General features: G+C 48.2%; 1 protein-coding gene and 1 long non-coding RNA gene across 2 annotated transcripts in view; one reads left to right on the forward strand and one right to left on the reverse strand.

Annotated features, from left to right (window-relative positions):
* Positions 1–1062: 1062 nt before the first annotated feature.
* Positions 1063–12414, forward strand: CES3 (carboxylesterase 3). The gene is made up of 13 exons (XM_047078536.1): positions 1063–1144; positions 2235–2439; positions 2550–2688; positions 2854–2987; positions 3517–3670; positions 3774–3878; positions 4522–4623; positions 4995–5132; positions 9501–9581; positions 10675–10822; positions 11736–11885; positions 12035–12113; positions 12219–12414. The coding sequence occupies exons 1-13, from the start codon at positions 1063–1065 to the stop codon at positions 12412–12414; spliced, it is 1713 nt and encodes a 570-aa protein (XP_046934492.1).
* The window catches only part of LOC124511377 (uncharacterized), a 44684-nt gene continuing 32656 nt past the window's right edge, over positions 7193–19220 (reverse strand). The window contains exon 6 of the long non-coding RNA XR_006961876.1: positions 7193–8272. This is a non-coding gene — a long non-coding RNA (uncharacterized LOC124511377). The remainder of the gene's footprint in view (positions 8273–19220) is intronic.

The following is a 19220-nucleotide window of genomic DNA, read 5'->3' on the forward strand; positions in this document are numbered from 1 at the left end:
CCATGCTCTAGCTCTCCTGAATGTGCCTATGGATCAAGGTTCAGGGACAGGAAGGGCCCCCACCAGGGAGGTTGCCAAAGACAATCCAGGAAGGAGCACAGAGGGAAGTTTGATCCTAGGCCTCTCCAGCTCTGAATGCTAGCTGGAACCCCAGGACAGAATCTGGCATCTTCTCTCAACATGACCCTCACCCTGTTCCTCACTGAGCCAGCACTTCTGTTTGAATTAGTAAATATTTGCCAGTGCCTCACACTCCCCACCATCCCAACCCCCACACGCTCCTGACACTAAGACCCAGAGGAGAGTCCTGCCCTTACTTATAGTAGGGGCTGTCCGAGAGAGATGGACACCCTGACAGACCCCTGCCCTGAGGCAAGAACAGGCTTCCAGTGGCTCTGGTTCTGTGCCTTGTGTTTTCACACATGCAACCTCACTTCAACCCTGCGAGGTGGTTCCTATTATCATCACTCTTTTACGGATAACGACACTAGACCCAGAGCCAGCACTTGGCAGAGCCAGGATTTGAACGCAGGAGATCCGGCTCTGAAATCACATCTTCCAGGGATTTGGAGTAGGATAGGAGTTGTGAATAAGAATCTCTCCTGCTCCTCTTCCTCCATTCCTCCCTCTACCTGCAGACCTCAGCTCCTCCTGCCCAGGAACCCAAGCGCCTTGAGGGCAGTGCTCTGCTTCTGCCCTGTCACGTGAGGAGCCTCAAGAGAGTGGGCCTACATGAAAAAGCCACCCCCAAAATACACCCTGGGTATACTGGGTTCACTGAGTCAGGAGAACTGGTATTTGAACCCAGAACTGCAGAGCTCCACGGCCCAGGCTCTTTCCCTTCTTTGGGATTGTCACATCACCCACACTCCTGCAGGGCACTCTCTGAGCCCTCCTCCCCCAGCCGAGGCACTAAGCACTGCGTGTTAGGGCTGGCCACCAGCCAGATGGGGCTGTCCACCGAGGGTTTTGTAATACAGCCCTTTAGAGATTGGCTGTGCCAAAGGACGGAGGCTTTATTATAACTTGCACCACTTCTGCCTATAGTCAGTTGTGAGGAGCATGGGGACAGTGGTAAGAATTGGGCCTAGGGTCCTGGGCTGGGTGGCCTGTCTGCTCCTGGCATTCCCTGCTACAGCCACTGGTAAGACACACCAGCAGGGCCTGCAGAGCTGGGAGCTTCGGGGTTGTTGGGAGGACTAGAGTAGAAGGCAAGAGCGAGGTAGGGATGGGGAGGGTGGGGCAGCCTACTCCGAGAAGGAGCCTTCAGTTCCAAGAAATGCCGGGGGGATGTGCATCCTCTCCAGGCAGGGGTTGTGTGTGTGTGTGATCTCCAGAGCAGCCCTGCCAGAGAACACGATTGTCCTTAGGTTTCAAGGGCACCCAGGATTCGTGTACTCACTAAGATAGACACAGAAATCATTGTAATGAAAAGAGGTTTACTCACAGTTCCTAGAAACAAGAGGCATGCAGGGAAGCATGGGGTCCGCTCTGTCAGGAGGGAGAGGACACGAGAGGAAAACGTGGTCAAGAGGCTTTGTTGTTTCCCAGAGAAGGAACAGGTAAGGCAGGCAAAGGTGAAGCAGGTTTCAGATTAGTTAATTTGAAGATTTTCAGTGGGCTCTGGGGCATAGGGCTGTCTCTAGTTGTGTGGCACCTGGCCCTCAGGTGATTAGGGCAGGTGGCTAGTGGTGGAAGAATCTGAGAAGCCCACAGAGGAGGTGGCTGGGAGCATGGACTCTGGATTGGTTGGTTTGTCTCGGGAACGCACACCTCTCAGTGAATTGTTTACTATTTCTAAGAATTGGCTAGCCCTGAGACCTACAGTCCCTCCAGAGTCTGCAAGGCTCCCCTATGTCAAAACATCAAAATGAAGAAAATGAACAGATGTGATTATTGCACTTAACTGAGCAGATGAGGAATCTGAGGGTGAATGGCTAGCCCAAGCAAAGCCCCAGAGCAGGTCTGTGAGTCCGGGAGAGCCTCCCTCGGGGAACTGGTCTGGTCTGGAGAAGAGTGGTAGCCATGCTGAGGCAGGAGGAGAAAGTGGGAGGTAGTCATAGGGTCCATCCCACGGGCTTGCTGGGAAGGTAGTCAGAGCGCTGTGTGCAAAGAGCTCAGAACAAGGCCCACAGAGTAGGTGCTCAGAGAGCCAGTGTTGAGTGAGTACATTTGCCACTCCATACCCTGTGGAGGCTGCAAACTCACTCCATGGCCCTCCGTCCTACTCTCAGGGCCTGAGGTCACTCAGCCTGAAGTGGACACCACCCTGGGCCGTGTGCGAGGCCAGCAAGTGGGCGTGAAGGGCACAGACCGCCTTGTGAATGTCTTCCTGGGCATCCCGTTTGCCAAGCCGCCTCTGGGGCCTGGCCGATTCTCAGCCCCACGCCCAGCGCAGTCCTGGGAGGGTGTGCGGGATGCCAGCACTGCCCCTGCAATGTGAGTAGCCACAGCGGAGGTGGGCAAGCAGGCAGGCTGTTGGGGGGGTGGGCCTAGATGCCAGGACCGGTGGGCTGAGCTGCTGGCCCTGGGTTCATCCTTCGCCACAGGTGCCTGCAGGATCTGGAGAGAATGGACAACAGCAGATTTGTGTTGAACGGAAAGCACCAGCACTTCCCTATTTCAGAGGACTGTCTGATCCTCAACATCTACAGCCCGGCTAAGGCCACCGTGGGGGCCAGGCGGCCGGTGTGCAGCCCAGGGGGCCCTGTTTGCCCATGTAGCTCTGCCCTGCCTAACCTCTCTCCAGCCCTGTTTCCGTACTGAGGGGGGTTCCCAAGAATGCCCTAGGTTGATGGCAGGGCAACTGGTGTCCCGGGAGCTTGGGGTCACCGCCCCATGGCTTCTCTGCAGGTCATGGTATGGATCCATGGGGGCGCTCTGGTGGCCGGCGCCGCCACCTCCCAGGACGGGTCAGCCCTGGCCGCCTATGGGGATGTGGTAGTGGTCACGGTCCAGTACCGCCTGGGGCTCCTTGGCTTCCTCAGGTGAGGTGACTGGCTTGGTGGAGGGCACTGCTGGCACTGGGGAGAGGAGCTTGTGAGGGGAGTTGGGGAACTAGGGTGGAGGTCCAGAGCTTGAATGCAGATTTCTCAGGCAAGCAGAGTGTCAGGAGACCAAGGGCCCTCCCCCATGCCATCTGGGGCAGAGAAGGAGGTTCCCCATTGCTCCACCTTGGAGAAGGGCTCGATCAAAGCCAGAATTATACAGAGAACTTGGTCCTTTGGACAGAAAGTGTTGGCTCCTGGTCTGGGGCCAGGATCCCAGCAAGGGCTGGAGGCAGGGAGCAACAGCTCTGGCAGCCACTTGAGAACCAGCCCCAGCCGGCTGGGTCCCCCCATACCATGTGCTGGGCACATGCCTAGTAAGCATGTCTCATAACTAAGCCAGACTTGGTGAACGGGGGAGGGTGTGCCGTCCTGGTGGCTGGTTCAGGGCCAACCTGCAAGGGCTGAGGACAATCTATGAGGGGAGCCAGGCTGCGCTAACCTCTGCCCCCCTGCGCCCCGCCCCCAGCACTGGAGACGAGCACGCCCCTGGCAACTGGGGCTTCCTAGATGTGGTGGCTGCTCTGCACTGGGTGCAGGGGAACATCTCCCCCTTTGGAGGTGACCCCAACTCTGTCACCATCTTTGGCGGTTCTGCCGGTGCCTGCATCGTCTCTGCCCTGGTGAGTCACCTCAGGGGACTAGCAACAGTATCTCCTGCGGCCCCAGACCTCCCAGCTCTCCTGCCCTCCTCTGACAGCCATCTGTCCTCCATATTGCTTCCAGGTCCTGTCCCCGCTGGCTGCAGGGCTATTCCACAGAGCCATAGCCCAGAGTGGAGTCATCACCATTCCCGGCTTACAGGCTTCGAACCCAAGGCTCCTGGCTCAAGTCTGCCTCTCTTTCATCCTCTTACCCCACATGTACCTACCACACCCCCACCCTGCACTTGCCCTGATGTCCCAGAATGGATGTCCCTGGCAGGGAGCCCCTCGTTAGCAGAGTCGAAGGAAGCACACTGCCTACGGAAGCTCAGAGAAAAGCACCAGTGCCACCTGGGCACAAAATGATTCGGGGACCTGCACCTCCAGCCTCACTTCCTGCTGACTCCCCAACCCTGCTCAGGCCTCAGCACCCACTATCATCCCCTCCCTGCCACACTGGCCATGCTGGAATCCCTCCTCTCTGAACCCTATCTCATTTCCATATTCACTCTGGCAAAACTTTCCTGACCCCACTGGGTCTGGAAATATAGTTAACTAGTTAATGACACTGTTCTCAGATTGGCAAGGAGGACTCAGCTACCCACACAAATAATGACAGTATGATGTAATGGGGGACACACAAGGTGCCTAGGGACCACCCAAGCTGGTGGCTTGGTGGCAGTTCTCTGGTCAGTCCCAAGTTCCCATCTCTGACATCACTGTCCCATTTTCCCTACAGATGTACCTCTTCTCTATGGGAGGCAGAGGGCTGGGGGTGAAGGGTGAGGGGTGAGGAGGGAGGGAGAGGCAAGACTCTTATCTGTCCCCAGAGCTTCGCGGACTCCATGGCCTGCAGCTCTACCTCCTCAGCTGAGATGTTGCAGTGCCTTCGGGAGAAGGCAAACAAGGAGCAGATCCTTAACATGAAGTTGGTATGCCTACCTCTTGGGGGACAGTGGCAGGCAATAGCACAGAGGGGTCCTGTCCAGCTTCTGTGAGAGCCGAGAGGCAATCAGCAGTCTGGGGTGAGGCTTGGGGCAGCCACCCCTGATGGGAAGGGGCTGAGGGCCCAACTTGGCCTGGGGGGTGTGAATGCAGAGGCACCCCTGCCCCGAGGGCAGGCCCTGTCTTCCAGGGAAGAGGCCTGCTTAGAAGGTCTCCCTATTCCCCCTGGGTCCTCTAACCCTGGTGACTTCTACCCCCTCTAAATAAGGCTCAGGCATGCAGCCATGCGACCCCTGGGATGCCATCTTTTAAGGCATGGGCCTGACTGGGAAGACCCCTGCCTTGCTTTCTCCTACAGAACACTACAGCTACCTACACCATTGATGGCACCTTCTTTCCCAAGAGCCCCAGGGAGCTCTTGAGGGAGAGGCAGTTCCATTCTGTGCCCTTCCTCCTGGGTGTCAACAATCACGAGTTTGGCTGGCTCATCCCCAAGGTGAGTGTCCTCTGGCTCCTGTGTCCTTCAAGGCCCTATCCCAGCCAATCCTCTGCTACCCTGTCATTATCACAGCCTGTGAGGTGACACTCCCACTTGATAGGTGAGAAAGCAAAGCTCAGAGAGGTTTAAGGGACTTGCTCCAGGTTATGCAGATTAATTTTCCCAAAGCAAATGTTTCCTTCTGGGGACCAAGCTTTTGCACAAAGTGGCCTTCTGGGCAGTACTGATTTGCAGCATATTTGGCTTGGGGTCTGGTTTATACATCAAGCTCTATGAGACTGGTGAGTATGACTGTGTCTGAGAGACTAATTACCTGAGACTTCCAGGTTTCAAACAACAGCAAGCCAGTGAGGAACAGCATGGCCCATGTGCCTTCCAGTCCCTTCCAGGTGTACAGGACTCCCCACACAGAGCGTTAACATCATGCTTTCCTTCTGGGCATCTTCCCTATCATTCTTCTACCCATCTTCACAGTGATTGACTTTAATGACTGCAAAACCTTCCACAAGGGAATCATAATAGTCCTTAATTTCTACACTTGGGCACTTTCTAGTTTTACGACTGAAGCTAAGAGGGCAGTGAACATTTTCATGTCCACAGCTTTTGTCCTTTTATTTATTCCTTTGGAATTGATCCCCAGGAGGGGGGCATTTGGGTGTTTGCTGGATGATAGGCTCATGCAATCTTGACACTCAAGGACAAAGCTTGTAGGCCAGACGTGTGTGCGTGTGCGTGTGTGTGTGTGTAATGACTGATGAGTGTTAAGAGGAAACAGTACCCTGGGCTCTGGCAGGCAGCCTTGGCCCCACATGGTCTACTTAGAGTCATGAGTGGAAGAGTGAGAAAGAGCCAAAGGCTGGCTCCCAAGACCTGGACAAGCCTGCCTGGAGCAGAATGCTGTGCCCGGGACTTTGTAGGCAGGATGTGTCTCAGGAATTGGGTGGCTCAGGGGGCTGTTCACCTCCTTGCTGGTGCAGAAATTCTCTTCAGTCCCCTTGTCATCCATGTGGACCCAACTATAGATTTTTCAGCCAACCAGATGTTTACTAAATGTCCATGGTGTTAACTTTAACCATGGAAAGCAATTCATACATTTTCTGGACATCTCTCCACCTCTAATGTATTGCCACTGGCCGAGCACTTTGTGAAATTGCTACTACGCCAATTTAAACTGCTGCCAGTGACTAAAGTCTCCAAGTTTTATTGCAACTTTACCAGCTTTGCAGATGATAATTTTTTAAATACCAACTTTATTGAGATGTAATTTACATACCATAAAATTTACCCTTTAAAAAAGTGTGTAATTCAGTGGGTTTTAGTGCATCCACGAAGTCATGCAACCATTACCACTATCTTATTCCAGGACATTTGCATCCCCCTAAAATTCAGCCCATACCTGTTTGCAGTCACTTCGCATCCCTCCTCCCCCAGGCCCTGGCAGCCACTAATGTACTCTCTATCAAATCTGTGAATTTGCCTATTCTGTACATTTCAAATAAGTAGAATCCTACAATGTTTTTTGTGTGTGTGTGTGTCTGACCTCTTTCACCTAAAATGATGTTTTCAAGTTTCATCCATCTTGTATCTCGTGTTAGTATTCTTTCTTTTTTATGACTAAATAGACCCTTGTGTGGATACAGCACGTTTTGTTTATCCATTCATCAGTTGATAGGCATTTGGGTCATTTCTACCTTTTTGGCTATTATGGATAATCCTACTATGAACATTCATGTACAAGTTTTTATGCAATTATAGGTTTTAATTTCTCTTGGTTATATACCTAGAAGTGGAATTGCTGGGTCCCATAGTAACTCTGTTTAATCGTTTGTGGAATTGTCTGTTTTCCAAAGTACCATTCACTGTACCATTTCACATCCCCCCCCCCCCCAGCAATGTAGGAGGATTTCGGTTAGTCCACATCCTCAACAACACTCACTAGCTCTCGTTTTGATTATAGTCATCCTAGTGGGTGTGAAGTGGTATCTCGTTGTGGTTTTGATTTGTATTTCCCTAATGACTTACCATGTTGAGTATCTTTTTATGTGATGATTGGCCATTTTTATATCTTCTTTGGAAAAATGTCTATTAAAATCTTTGCCCATTTTTAAATTGGATTATCTTTTTATCATTGCATTGTAAGTTTCTCATATAGTCTAGATACAAGTCCCTGTCAGATGTATGATTTGTAAATCTTGTTTCCCATGCCGTGGGTTGTCTTTCACTTTGTTACGGTGTTCTTAACAACACAAAAAACTTAACATTTTGATGAAGTCCAATTTATTTTCTCTTTTGTTGCTTGTCCTTTGGGAGTAATATCTAAGAATTGATTGCTTAATCAGATTTACCTCTACGTTTTCTCGAAGAGTTTCATAGTTTTAGCTCTTATGTTTAGGTTTATGATTCATTTGAAGTTAAAACTGTGCATATGGTATGACTGAGGGATTTTTTGTATGTGGTTATCCAGCTGTTCTTGAATCAGTTGTTGAAACACTTTTTTTTTCCTTATTGAACTGTCTTGATACACTTCCTGAAAATCATTGGCCATAAACTTAAGGGTTTATCTCTGGACTCTCAGTTCTATTTGGTTAATTATATGTCTATCCTTATGCCAGTACCACACCATACTGATTAGTTTTGTACTAAGTTTTGAAATGGAGAAGTGTGAGTCCTCCACCTTTGTTCTTCTTTGTTCTTCAAGATTGCTGTGTTACTTTGCTAGGGTTGCCATAACAAAGGACCACAATCTGGGTGGTTTAAACAACAGAAATTTGGTTCCTTCTGAGTCCTGTGAGAGAGAGTCCATGCTTCTCTACTATGTTCTGGTTGCATCAGGCGTTCCGTGGCATTCTCCCTCTGTCTTCACATTCTGTGCCATCTGTCTCTGTGTCCGAATTGCCCCTTTTCACAAGGACATTAGTCATATTGGACTAGGGCCCACCCTAATGATTACCTTTGCAATCGTCTTAACTTGACTACCTCTCTAAAGGCCTCATCTTTAAATAAGGTCACATTCTGAAGTACTGGGGGTTATGCCTGTGCATATCTTTTTGTGAAGATACAAATCAATCCCTAACAGTTGTTCTGGTTATTCCAGGTCCCTTACATTTCCATATGAATTCTGATCAGCTTATCAATTTCTGCAAAAAAAAAAAAAAAAAGTGGCTGAGATTTTGGTAGGGATCATGCTGAATCTATAGACCAGTTTAGGAAGTATTGCCATGTTAACAAGATGAAGTCTTCCAACCCATGAACATAGGATGTCTTTCCATTTACTTAGGTCCTCTTTAGTTTCTCTAGTTTTTAATGTACAAGGTTCATACTTTGTTAATGAAGTTGATTCCTAAGGATTTTATTTTTCGATGCTCTTGTAAATGAAATTGTTTTCTTCACATCACCTTCAGGCTGTTCATTGCCGCTGTATAGAAACACAACTGACTTTTGTCTATTGTTCTTATCATTTTAAAGAACTTTGCTCCTTTAGCTTTTTTAGTTTAGTCCTTTAATGTTTAGTGCAGGTTAACATCCCCCTGTGGGTATGCACTCTTTGTGTTTGCTCATCCATGAGTTTTCTGTTCCTGTTTTCACAATGATTAACCAAGAGCCCCACAGCCATGAAACTAACTTTAATAGCGAACACTTTACGGTGCTTACTGTATGTTAGGGTCTTCATAGTTACTACTCCGATCTTCATAACAATCCTATGAGGCAGGTTATTGCCATTCCTCTTTCACGGATTAAGAAACTGAGACACCAAGAGTTTAAGCAATGGGCCCAGGTCATGGATTTAGCAAGTTGCAGAGCTGGGATTTGAACCCAAAGACTGTGCCCTTAAAAACCTAACATATAAAGCCAACATTTCGCTTTAAAAACAACATTTTGGGGCGCCTGGGTGGCTTGGTCGGTCGAGCGTCTGACTTCGGCTCAGGTCATGATCTCACAGTCCGTGAGTTCAAGTCCCGCATCAGGCTCTGTGCTGACAGCTCAGAGCCTGGAGCCTGTTTCGGATTCTGTGTCTCCCTCTCTCTCTGCCCCTCCCCTGTTCATGCTCTGTCACTGTCTCAAAAATAAATAAACGTTAAAAAAATAAAAAAAATAAAAATAAAAACAAAAACAACATTTTAACTTTCCCTGTAGGCCTTGCTAAGCACCCGGGGGTCTTGATACTGCTATGACCCACGTGCTTGTTGTATTTGGCGCTGTTTCCTCCCTCCTCGATTTGAGGTTTATCTTTTCAAGTCTATGGACTTGTGGACTTCAACACACTTGGCTCTGTTCACAGGACTGTGAACACTCGCCTGCTCATAGCTGGGAGTAGGGGGTGGGCAGTAATCAGGCTGTGCTGAGAAGACCCTGATGTCCCCACAGGGCTGGGGTTTCCTGGATAAGATGAGGCAGATGAGCGTGGAGGATATGCTGGCCATATTAAGACCCCACTTGACCATTCTGGTGAGTCAACAAGGGAGGAAGAGGTAGTCCAGTGGGTATCCTATCCAGAATAGTAGGGCACCCTCTTCCTCCTACCCTTCAACCCCCACAGCTACCCACACACCACCAAACCCCTTGGCCCAACTGCTGACTTTTAGTTCCACCTAGAAATCCCCTTGGACATGAGTCAGTATGGTTCCCAAAGGAAGATCATCATCATCATTTTCATCATTTCATCATTTTCATCATATGCCCCTTAATGAGCCCATATTATGTGCCAGAGACTATGCTGTGCTGTGCTGAGCACTAGGACAGGGATTCATTTCCTTCAATTCTTACTATATCCCTGTGAAATAGACACTTTCATTTTCCCCATTTTACAGATGGGTCAAGGTCTCATGATAAGTAAAGGGCAGAGGCAGAGCTTGAGCCAGCTCTGTCTGACCCCACAGCTTCAGCTGTTAAGATCATCCTGTCAGATGTGGAGTAAGTTGGATCTGGAGTCCAATCCAAGCCCTGGCTACCTGTCCTCAGTGAGCCTAATCCCTTTGAGCCCATTTCCTCCCCTGTAAATGGGGATATACCTCCCATATGAGGAAACTGGATGCTGTATTTGAAAACTCTACTAGGGAGCTGGTATTGAAAGATGCTCAATCTATGCATATTTCCCTCCCTTCTTTGGACCCCCCAGAGCCCTCTCCATTCATACAACCTCATCACTATTCTCTGGAGCTCTGTGGAGCCCCCATGATTTGTTCTTTTACCAACTTGCTGGTTAACTTCAACCAGGCAACTGCTCAAGATCAGAACCCTTAGCTGGGAACTTCACGTAGGCTGCCAAACAACACTGCCAGGCAGGAACTGACTTTCTGGGAGGCTCAGCAACGTATCTGAGATCACACAGCAAAGCAGCAATCGCAGAGCTAGGATTTGACTCCAGGTCTGACCTTACCCTGCCTAGACATTATCCAGAACCCCAAAGGGAGGCAAGGGCTGGGCCCTGGCACATGAGCCCTGGAATATGAAGAGGCTGTGCTGGAGGGTGTGAGGTTTCTATGGAGGGTCTGCTGGGCTGTGGGACCTGAGCATGCCTAAGCCTGGTTTCCTGCCCCAGGATATACCCCACGAGGTGATGCCCACCATCATAGATGAATACCTAGGCGGCAGTTTCGACGCAGAAGCCAGACGCAATGCCGTCCAGGAATTCTGGGCTGACCTTATGGTTATCTTTCCCACCTTGAATTTCTCAAGAAACCTCCGAGGTGAGCCTATCCCTGTTCACCTGCCCTACCCTTCCCATTTTGGCTCAGGAGTTGGGTTATCATAGGCATCATGGCCCCACACCCTGCTGCTACCCCCACACCTCGCTTTCTCTCTGAGATGCAGCGTTAACAGTAATGAGAGGTGACTCTGGCAGGTCACTCTGCAGGGGAGAAAACCAAGGCTCAGAGATGTGCAGTAGAGATTTGAAGGTGATCTGGCTGTGACATCTGTCACCTCATTGATCGCCAGGGTTGATTCAGCTGATCTGACTGGCTAGGTGGGTGTCCCCTTCCTCCCTCCTCGCTGCATTATGTCCTTCCCAAAGCTGCACTATCAGTCAAGGACGACCTTCCCCAATAGAGGAAGACCATTCATTCTTCAGTCAAGGGAATATGAGTAGCTGCGCTCTCCTGCTAGAACCTCCAAACAAGCTCTCAGAGAGGCGCAGTGACTTGTCTAAGGTCACCCAGCAGGGCCCATCCCCAATTCTCAGGCATTCATTGATTTTTCCCACATTCAGCACTTCTCCTGGGAGAAAAGTCTTGCTTCCCCCAAGCCTAGTGGCTAGTCCCTGACACAGCCCTAGAATAGCACCAAGTTCCTATCTTTGTGACCTTAGGCAAGATACCTAACCCCTCTGTGCCTCAGTTTCCTCATTTGCAAAATGGCAACAATAATAGGCTCTAACCCATAGGTTGTTGTGAGGATGAAATTAATGATTGCACATAAAGCACATGGAATGGTGCACAATGGCCAGCAAGTGCTCAGTAAATGCTTGCTGATAATTATGGTGTCATCATCAGTATTGTTACTGGTGTTAGTGTTATTGGTGTTACTATGAGCCAGTCCTGTTAGAGGTAGGACCTGGTCAGGCTGAGGGTACCTAACTCTGATGCCACCCTCTCTCCGCAGATTCTGGAGCCCCCGTCTTTTTCTATGAGTTCCAGCATCGACCCAGTTCTTTTGCGAAGATCAAACCAGACTGGGTGAGGGCTGACCATGGGGCTGAGATTGCCTTCATATTCGGGGGTCCTTTCCTCATGGATGAGAGCTCCCTGCTGGGTGAGGACAGATAGACATCGATCCCTGGGCTGTAGGCTCCACAGGCTAGGGTGGGGCTTGCAGGCACAGAGGTCTCCAGTCAGCACAGGGAACCCTTGGGTTCTCTCCAAAACCCACCTGACCTTGATCTAGGTCTGTTCCTCCCCTAGCCTTTCCAGAAGCTACACAGGAGGAGAAGCAGCTGAGCCTCACCATGATGGCCCAGTGGACCCAATTTGCCCGGACAGGGTGAGTGAGCAAGTGGGAACACCTGGCTTTGGGCCTCTACTATGCAGATCTTCCCCCAGGGGATAAAGCAGGCGGCCCTGGACTTCATTCATTTTTCCTACCCAGGGACCCCAATGGTGAGGGGTTGCCTCCTTGGCCTGCATTCAAGCAGTTGGAGCAATACCTGGAAATCAGCCCGACACCACGAGTTGGCCAGAAGCTAAGAGAAGCCCAAATGCAGTTCTGGGCAGAGATACTTTCTGCCAACTTCCGGCAGTGGCAGCAGAAGCAGAAGGGCAGGAAGGCCCAGGAGGAGCTCTGAGGCAGGGCATGGGCCTTCTTGGCTGGAGGCCAACCCTAGGGGTGGCAGAGTCCCAGCAAAACAGCTTCTTTCTCCCCCTGCTAAGAAACTTTAACTCAAACCAAGCTGATGTATGGACATGTCCCTTAAGGAATCAGCCCCTCCATGACTGAAATTGTGCTGTTGAAATGTCACCTGCTTCCCACTTTAAGGGCCTCTGTACAAACTCCTCCCTCTTCTTTCCCCCTTGCTTCCTAGCAAGTTCCAGCTCTTTCCTTAAGCTCCCTCCTCCATGAAGCTTTCCCTGCCTTCTCTAGGCCCAAGTGTATGTCCGTTACAGCATAGCCCACTCCAGGCTAGCACTGTCTGTATCTGTGTCTCTTTCCCTTCTCTGAGAGTAGAAATCAACCTGACCCCACTCTGCATCTTCCCCACAAGGATCAGGAGGACTTGGAGTCAGGAATGTTTGATGAGCGAGTAAAAGACTGAGAGAGTGTGTGAATGGTGGCTGCTGGATGTGAACCCAGGCTCTTCAGCCACCAAAGCTATGCTCAGGCCTACACAGATGTGCCCCTTGGCCAGAAGGGTGAATGGACTCCAAAGGCAGTCCTGGGGTAGGAGGAAGTCCTGAGACCTCAAAGAATTCTCTAGAATGGATCTCAGCCCCCAAAGGCCTCTAACTCAGGCTAAAGGAGATCCTTTTCTCTGTGCTGCCCAGACTTGTTCCCCTGCTCCCCTGCACAAGACACAGCAGAATCCAGCAGGGCCAGAGCCCTGACTCTTAGCCTATGAGATGTCAGCTTCCCAGTCCTAGTGCTTCAATGCTTTATGGCCTGCTAGGCTCCTCCCTGCCCTCCCAGCTTGGGGAGACCAACTTCTGGGGGAACTGAGCACAGCTCCACAGCACCTACTAGGACACAGGAGAGGAGACTGGGGGAGGGTGTCTGGACTAGTGCATCAGTCAGACTATTGTCACAGAGAAAAGAAGAGGCCTACCCACTCAGGCCACAACAAATGAAGAGGAGCCAGAGGCTTTTGAGGCAAACATGTCTTCTTTTTGAGAATCAATGCACCACTCCCTTGGGGAATCTGGATTTTAATACACGCCACAAGGACTTTCTTTCCCTGCCCCCACTATCTCATCCTACAGGTCTAATCCCACATATACCCTTCTTCCATCAGACTCAGTTCCTGGCTGCTGAGGGTTACATGAAAGCACTTGCAATCGGGACCAGTGCTGTTCAGGGAAGTCCTTTTTGGGCAAGGAGGAGACACATAAAGCCAGAGGGACACTAAGTCATACCACTCCCCTGCTCAAGAGCTCCTTGTGAATCCCAGACTTTAGCCTCTACTACAAAGCTGTAATCATCAAGACAGCATGGTATTGGCACAAAAACAGACACACAGACCAATGGAATAGAATAGAAACCCCAGAACTAGACCCACAAACGTATGGCCAGCTCATCTTTGACAAAGCAGGAAAGAACATCCAATGGAAAAAAGACAGCCTCTTTAACAAATGGTGCTGGGAGAACTGGACAGCAACATGCAGAAAGTTGAAACTAGACCACTTTCTCACACCATTTACAAAAATAAACTCAAAATGGATAAAGGACCTAAATGTGAGACAGGAAACCATCAAAACCTTAGAGGAGAAAGCAGGAAAAGACCTCTCTGACCTTAGCCGTAGCAATCTCTTACTCGACACATCCCCAAAGGCAAGGGAATTAAAAGCAAAAGTGAATTACTGGGACCTTATGAAGATAAAAAGCTTCTGCACAGCAAAGGAAACAACCAACAAAACTAAAAGGCAACCAACGGAATGGGAAAAGATATTTGCAAATGACATATCGGACAAAGGGCTAGTATCTAAAATCTATAAAGAGCTCACCAAACTCCACACCCGAAAAACAAATAACCCAGTGAAGAAATGGGCAGAAAACATGAATAGACACTTCTCTAAAGAAGACATCCAGATGGCCAACAGGCACATGAAAAGATGTTCGGCGTCGCTCCTTATCAGGGAAATACAAATCAAAACCACACTCAGGTATCACCTCACGCCAGTCAGAGTGGCCAAAATGAACAAATCAGGAGACTATAGATGCTGGAGAGGATGTGGAGAAACGGGAACCCTCTTGCACTGTTGGTGGGAATGCAAATTGGTGCAGCCGCTCTGGAAAGCAGTGTGGAGGTTCCTCAGAAAATTAAAAATAGACCTACCCTATGACCCAGCAATAGCACTGCTAGGAATTTACCCAAGGGATACAGGAGTACTGATGCATAGGGGCACTTGTACCCCAATGTTCATAGCAGCACTCTCAACAATAGCCAAATTATGGAAAGAGCCTAAATGTCCATCAACTGATGAATGGATAAAGAAATTGTGGTTTATATACACAATGGAATACTACGTAGCAATGAGAAAAAATGAAATATGGCCTTTTGTAGCAACGTGGATGGAACTGGAGAGTGTAATGCTAAGTGAAATAAGCCATACAGGGAAAGACAGATACCATATGGTTTCACTCTTATGTGGATCCTGAGAAACTCAACAGGAACCCATGGGGGAGGGGAAGGAAAAAAAAAAAAAAAAGACGTTAGAGTGGGAGAGAGCCAAAGCATAAGAGACTGTTAAAAAACTGAGAACAAACTGAGGGTTGATGGGGGGTGGGAGGGAGGGGAGGGTGGGTGATGGGTATTGAGGAGGGCACCTTTTGGGATGAGCACTGGGTGTTGTATGGAAACCAATTTGTCAATAAATTTCATATATATATATATATATATATATATGAAATTTATATATATATATATATATATATAAAGAGCTCCTTGTGATTCTCTGTCACCCTTAGGGCAAGTCCAAGTTCTTCACATGGCATTGAAAGCCTTCTGTTCTCATCCCCCTTCTCCACCAGGGAAGTATGTCCCCACAAGCCAGTAGAGAGCCTGGCAAGTACATAAGCCCCAATCACAGTGTGCCACTAGGGACACAGAGGGCTGTAGGAGCACAGAGGCATAGTCCAGCCCTGACATGTGCCTTCTCTAAATAAATAAATAAATAAATAAATAAATAAATAAATAAATCTTAAAAAAATAAAGGGTAAAATTAAGTGATTTTTTTGTATCTAACTACTTTCTGTGTTTATTGCTTTCCCTATTCTGGACACTTCATATAAATGGAATCATATTATATGCAGTCTTTTGTGATTGGTTTCTTTCACTTAGCATAATGTTTAGATGTTCAGCCATGGTGTAGCATGTATCAGTATTTCATTTCTTTTGGCCAAATAATATTTCATTTTATCAATATACCACATTTTGCTTACTCATTCATCAGTTGATGGACATCTGGATTGTTTCTACCTTGTAGCTATTATGAATAATACTGCTCTAAATGTTTGTGTACAAATTTTGTGTGGACATGTTTTCATTTCTCTTGGAGATACACACATACACATACACATACACATACACAGAGGAGTAAAATTACTAAGTTATATGGTAACTCTTATAATCATTTGAGGAACTGCCAGACTGTTTTCCAAAGTGGCTGCCCCATTTCACATCCTGACCAGAAGTCTATAGGATTTAGATTTCCCTACATTATCTGAATTTTTTATTCCAGATGCCCTAGTGGGTATGAAGTGGCATCTAATGTTGGTCTGATTTGCATTTCCCTGATGGCTAATGATGTTGAACATCTTTTCATATATTTATTAACCTTTCAAATATATTCCTTGGAAAAATATCTTTGTATCCTTTGCCCGTTTTTTAATTGGGTTGTTTGTCTTTTTGTTAAGTTGTAAGATCCTTTATATATTCCAAATGTAAGTCCCTTAACAGCAACTTGTATATGATTTGCAAATATTCTCTCCCATTCCATGGGTTGTCTTCATTTTCTTTATTTTTTGCATGGAGCTATCCAGTCGTCTAACACCGTTTGTTGAAAAGACTGTTCTTCCCACCACTGAATGGTCTTGGCACCCTTGTCGAAAATCAACCAAGCATAGATACGATGGATTTATGGACAGACTCTTAATTCTGTTCCATTATTTTATATGTTTGGCTTATGCCAACACCTACCACCCTCTCTTGATTACCATTCGTAATAAGTTTTGAAATAGGAAGCTAGGAGTCCTCCTACTTTATCCTTGTTCATGCTTGTTTTGGCTATGCCGGGTCCCTTGCAATTCCATACAAATTTTAGAATCCAGCTGCCAATTTCTACCAAGAAGTCAGCTGAGATTCTTATAGGGATGGCATTGAATCTGCAGATCAATTTGGGGAGTGTTACTTTACCAACTTAACAATATTAAGTCCTTTCACACAAACATGGGGTGTCTTCCCATTTGTTTACATCTACTTTAATTTCTTACAAAATGTTTTGTAGTTTTTAGAGTATAAGTTTTGGACTTCTTTTGTTTGGGAGCCTCCAGTTCATGGAGGTGCCCCAGGAGTTATCAAGTCCACAGCTGAGCTGAGGCTGTGCTTTTCTGAGAAACACCTGTGAATACAGAAGTGGCCAAGTACACTGGCCAAACCCCTCTTGGGGGGTCCTATCTGTTATCCCTCATCCATGGCTTGGTATTGCCTACCCCCACCCCTGGCACTGGCTTCTAGGGATCCTCAGTGCTGGCCATCTATGAACTCTTGCTAGCCAGAAGGTCCTGAAGGTTCCTTACTGGTGCCATTCTGACAGACACAAACTCTCCCTAGGTCTGTAACTACTACCTTTGATGCTGTTTGGAATAGAGAAGGTTAACTCCCCCCGTTTTGATATACCCTGGTGAGGGTCATTGCTGACCTGCTTGAGCATAGGATCTCAGCTCAGTGAGAGGATTCTTCCATCATTGCAGGTACCTTTACTGCCCCCCTGTGGGTGGGAAGTCATGTCAGAACCATGATGGGTCCAGAACCATGCCCTCTAACTTCGTCCCAGACCCAACTGCTAGGCCAGCTCCAAGAGGCTCCTCTCTCCAGGACCTGAGATCAGGCCTCTAAGAACACTCCACCCCTGAGGCACCTGGGTGGCTCAGTCAGTTAAATGTCCAAATTTGGGTCAGGTCATGATCTCAAGGTTTGTGAGTTTGAGCCCTGCATTGGGCTCTCCGCTGTCAGCACAGAGCCCGCTTCGGATCCTCTCTGCCCCTCCCCAGCTTGCACACACACTCCCTCCCTTTCTCTAAAGTAAATAAACATTTTTAAAAATCTTTTTAAAAAAAAAAGAACACTCCACCCACTTGTCAGACATGTCTACTTAGGGCTAAAGCCCAGTAGTGGACCAGATGACGCTTCAGTCTTCTCCCACAAAAAGAGGAAGCTGGGTGACTCAGGACAGGAGCCACTTAGTGCTACACATCAGAATCACAGATCCTTAACCCTAAGATAAGGTTGCATCAAGGACATCTGGCTGACCCAGCTACCCATTCATCATCCCCCATGCCCCATGTGAACTCTGAATGGAGCACCTCTCTACTGAGGCACCTGGCCTGGCACAACTGCTCCCTATAGGGACAGGTGAAAGGTTGTTTCTTTTTTCAGGGAGAGATGGCAGGAGTGGAGCCAGCTGTTGGCAGGACCACACCTTAAAGCCCACATAGAACCAGCCAAGTTGCTGCACAGCTGGGTAGAAGAATCTATATGTGACTGGCACCCAGACCTAGCAGGTGGATTCACAGTCCTATCTGCCTTCTCTACCACCCCCTTCCCTTGTCCTCCCTCCCCCAGTTTGGCCCTTGCTTTGAGTGACACATGCTTAGTGCATTCAGGTAAACTAACCTTGTCAGGTCCTAGGCAGAAGAAACAAGTGGCTCTGCCGCCTCCCTCAAATAGGGCTCCATACTCCTAATGATGCGGCCATGCACAGCCCACAGGGGAGGCTGGCAGAGTGAGGAAATGAGGAGGTGAATGTGGTCCAGAAAGAGGGATGTACGTGGTCCGAACCAGATGGAGCCACGGGTAGTCACTACTTCCTTGGTTCTGCCTTCCCTGTCCTCCCATCCCTGCTCTCTTGAAACCCACACTGATGGTGAACTCTCCACTAATGTTGTTAAAGAAAATATAGAAAATACAGAAAAATTAAAGAAAAAAAGAGAAAAAAATCAAGATCATTAATGACTCTGCAACTCAGAGGCAACCAGACACTATTTTGACATTAATCCTTCCTGTTTTTTTTTTTTTCAACGTTTATTTATTTTTGGGACAGACAGAGACAGAGCATGAACGGGGGAGGGGCAGAGAGAGAAGGACACACAGAATCGGAAACAGGCTCCAGGCTCCGAGCCATCAGCCCAGAGCCCGACGCGGGGCTCGAACTCATGGACCGCGAGATCGTGACCTGGCTGAAGTCGGACGCTTAACCGACTGCGCCACCCAGGCGCCCCAATCCTTCCTGTTTCTTTAGACAGCTTTGGAGTGCACTCTCCATGGCTAATCTGCTCGTATTCAATATACAATTCCAAATTCTGCCTTTTTCCAGTTATTAAACCACAGCAGCCTTTTCCCAAGTACTGATGACAACAGCTGACATAATGGGTTTCCCCTGTTTTAAGTAATTTCCCTGGGTTAGCTCATTTAACTCTCACTGCAACTGTATGAGTTAAGTACTGTTATTATGCTGATTTTACAGAAGGAGTAACTCAGGTTCAGAGAAGGTAAGTGACTTTCCCAAGGTCACACAGCTCATGATGGGTAGGGCTGGGATTCAAACCCAGCAGCCTGGCTCAGAACCACCACACTAAGCCATCTGCTGCTATAATGAGTCTTACAGAACATGTCATTACTGACTGTGTAGCATATATTATATAATGTAGATGCAACGTCCC

Source organism: Lynx rufus, unplaced genomic scaffold, assembly GCF_022079265.1.
Source record: "Lynx rufus isolate CCGP_SWC_20201006 ecotype Redwood Valley unplaced genomic scaffold, mLynRuf1.p SCAF_16, whole genome shotgun sequence".
NCBI classification, from domain to species: Eukaryota; Metazoa; Chordata; class Mammalia; order Carnivora; family Felidae; genus Lynx; species Lynx rufus.

What these genes read in the sequence shown, in the direction of transcription:
- CES3 (XM_047078536.1), top strand. Translation starts at nt 1,063, where the DNA reads ATGGGGACAGTGGTAAGAATTGGGCCTAGGGTCCTGGGCTGGGTGGCC. An exon ending in ATTCCCTGCTACAGCCACTG is followed by an intron (nt 1,145 to 2,234) that starts GTAAGACACACC and finishes TCCTACTCTCAG; the next exon opens with GGCCTGAGGTCACTCAGCCT. An exon ending in ACCCAAGGCTCCTGGCTCAA is followed by an intron (nt 3,879 to 4,521) that starts GTCTGCCTCTCT and finishes ATCTGTCCCCAG; the next exon opens with AGCTTCGCGGACTCCATGGC.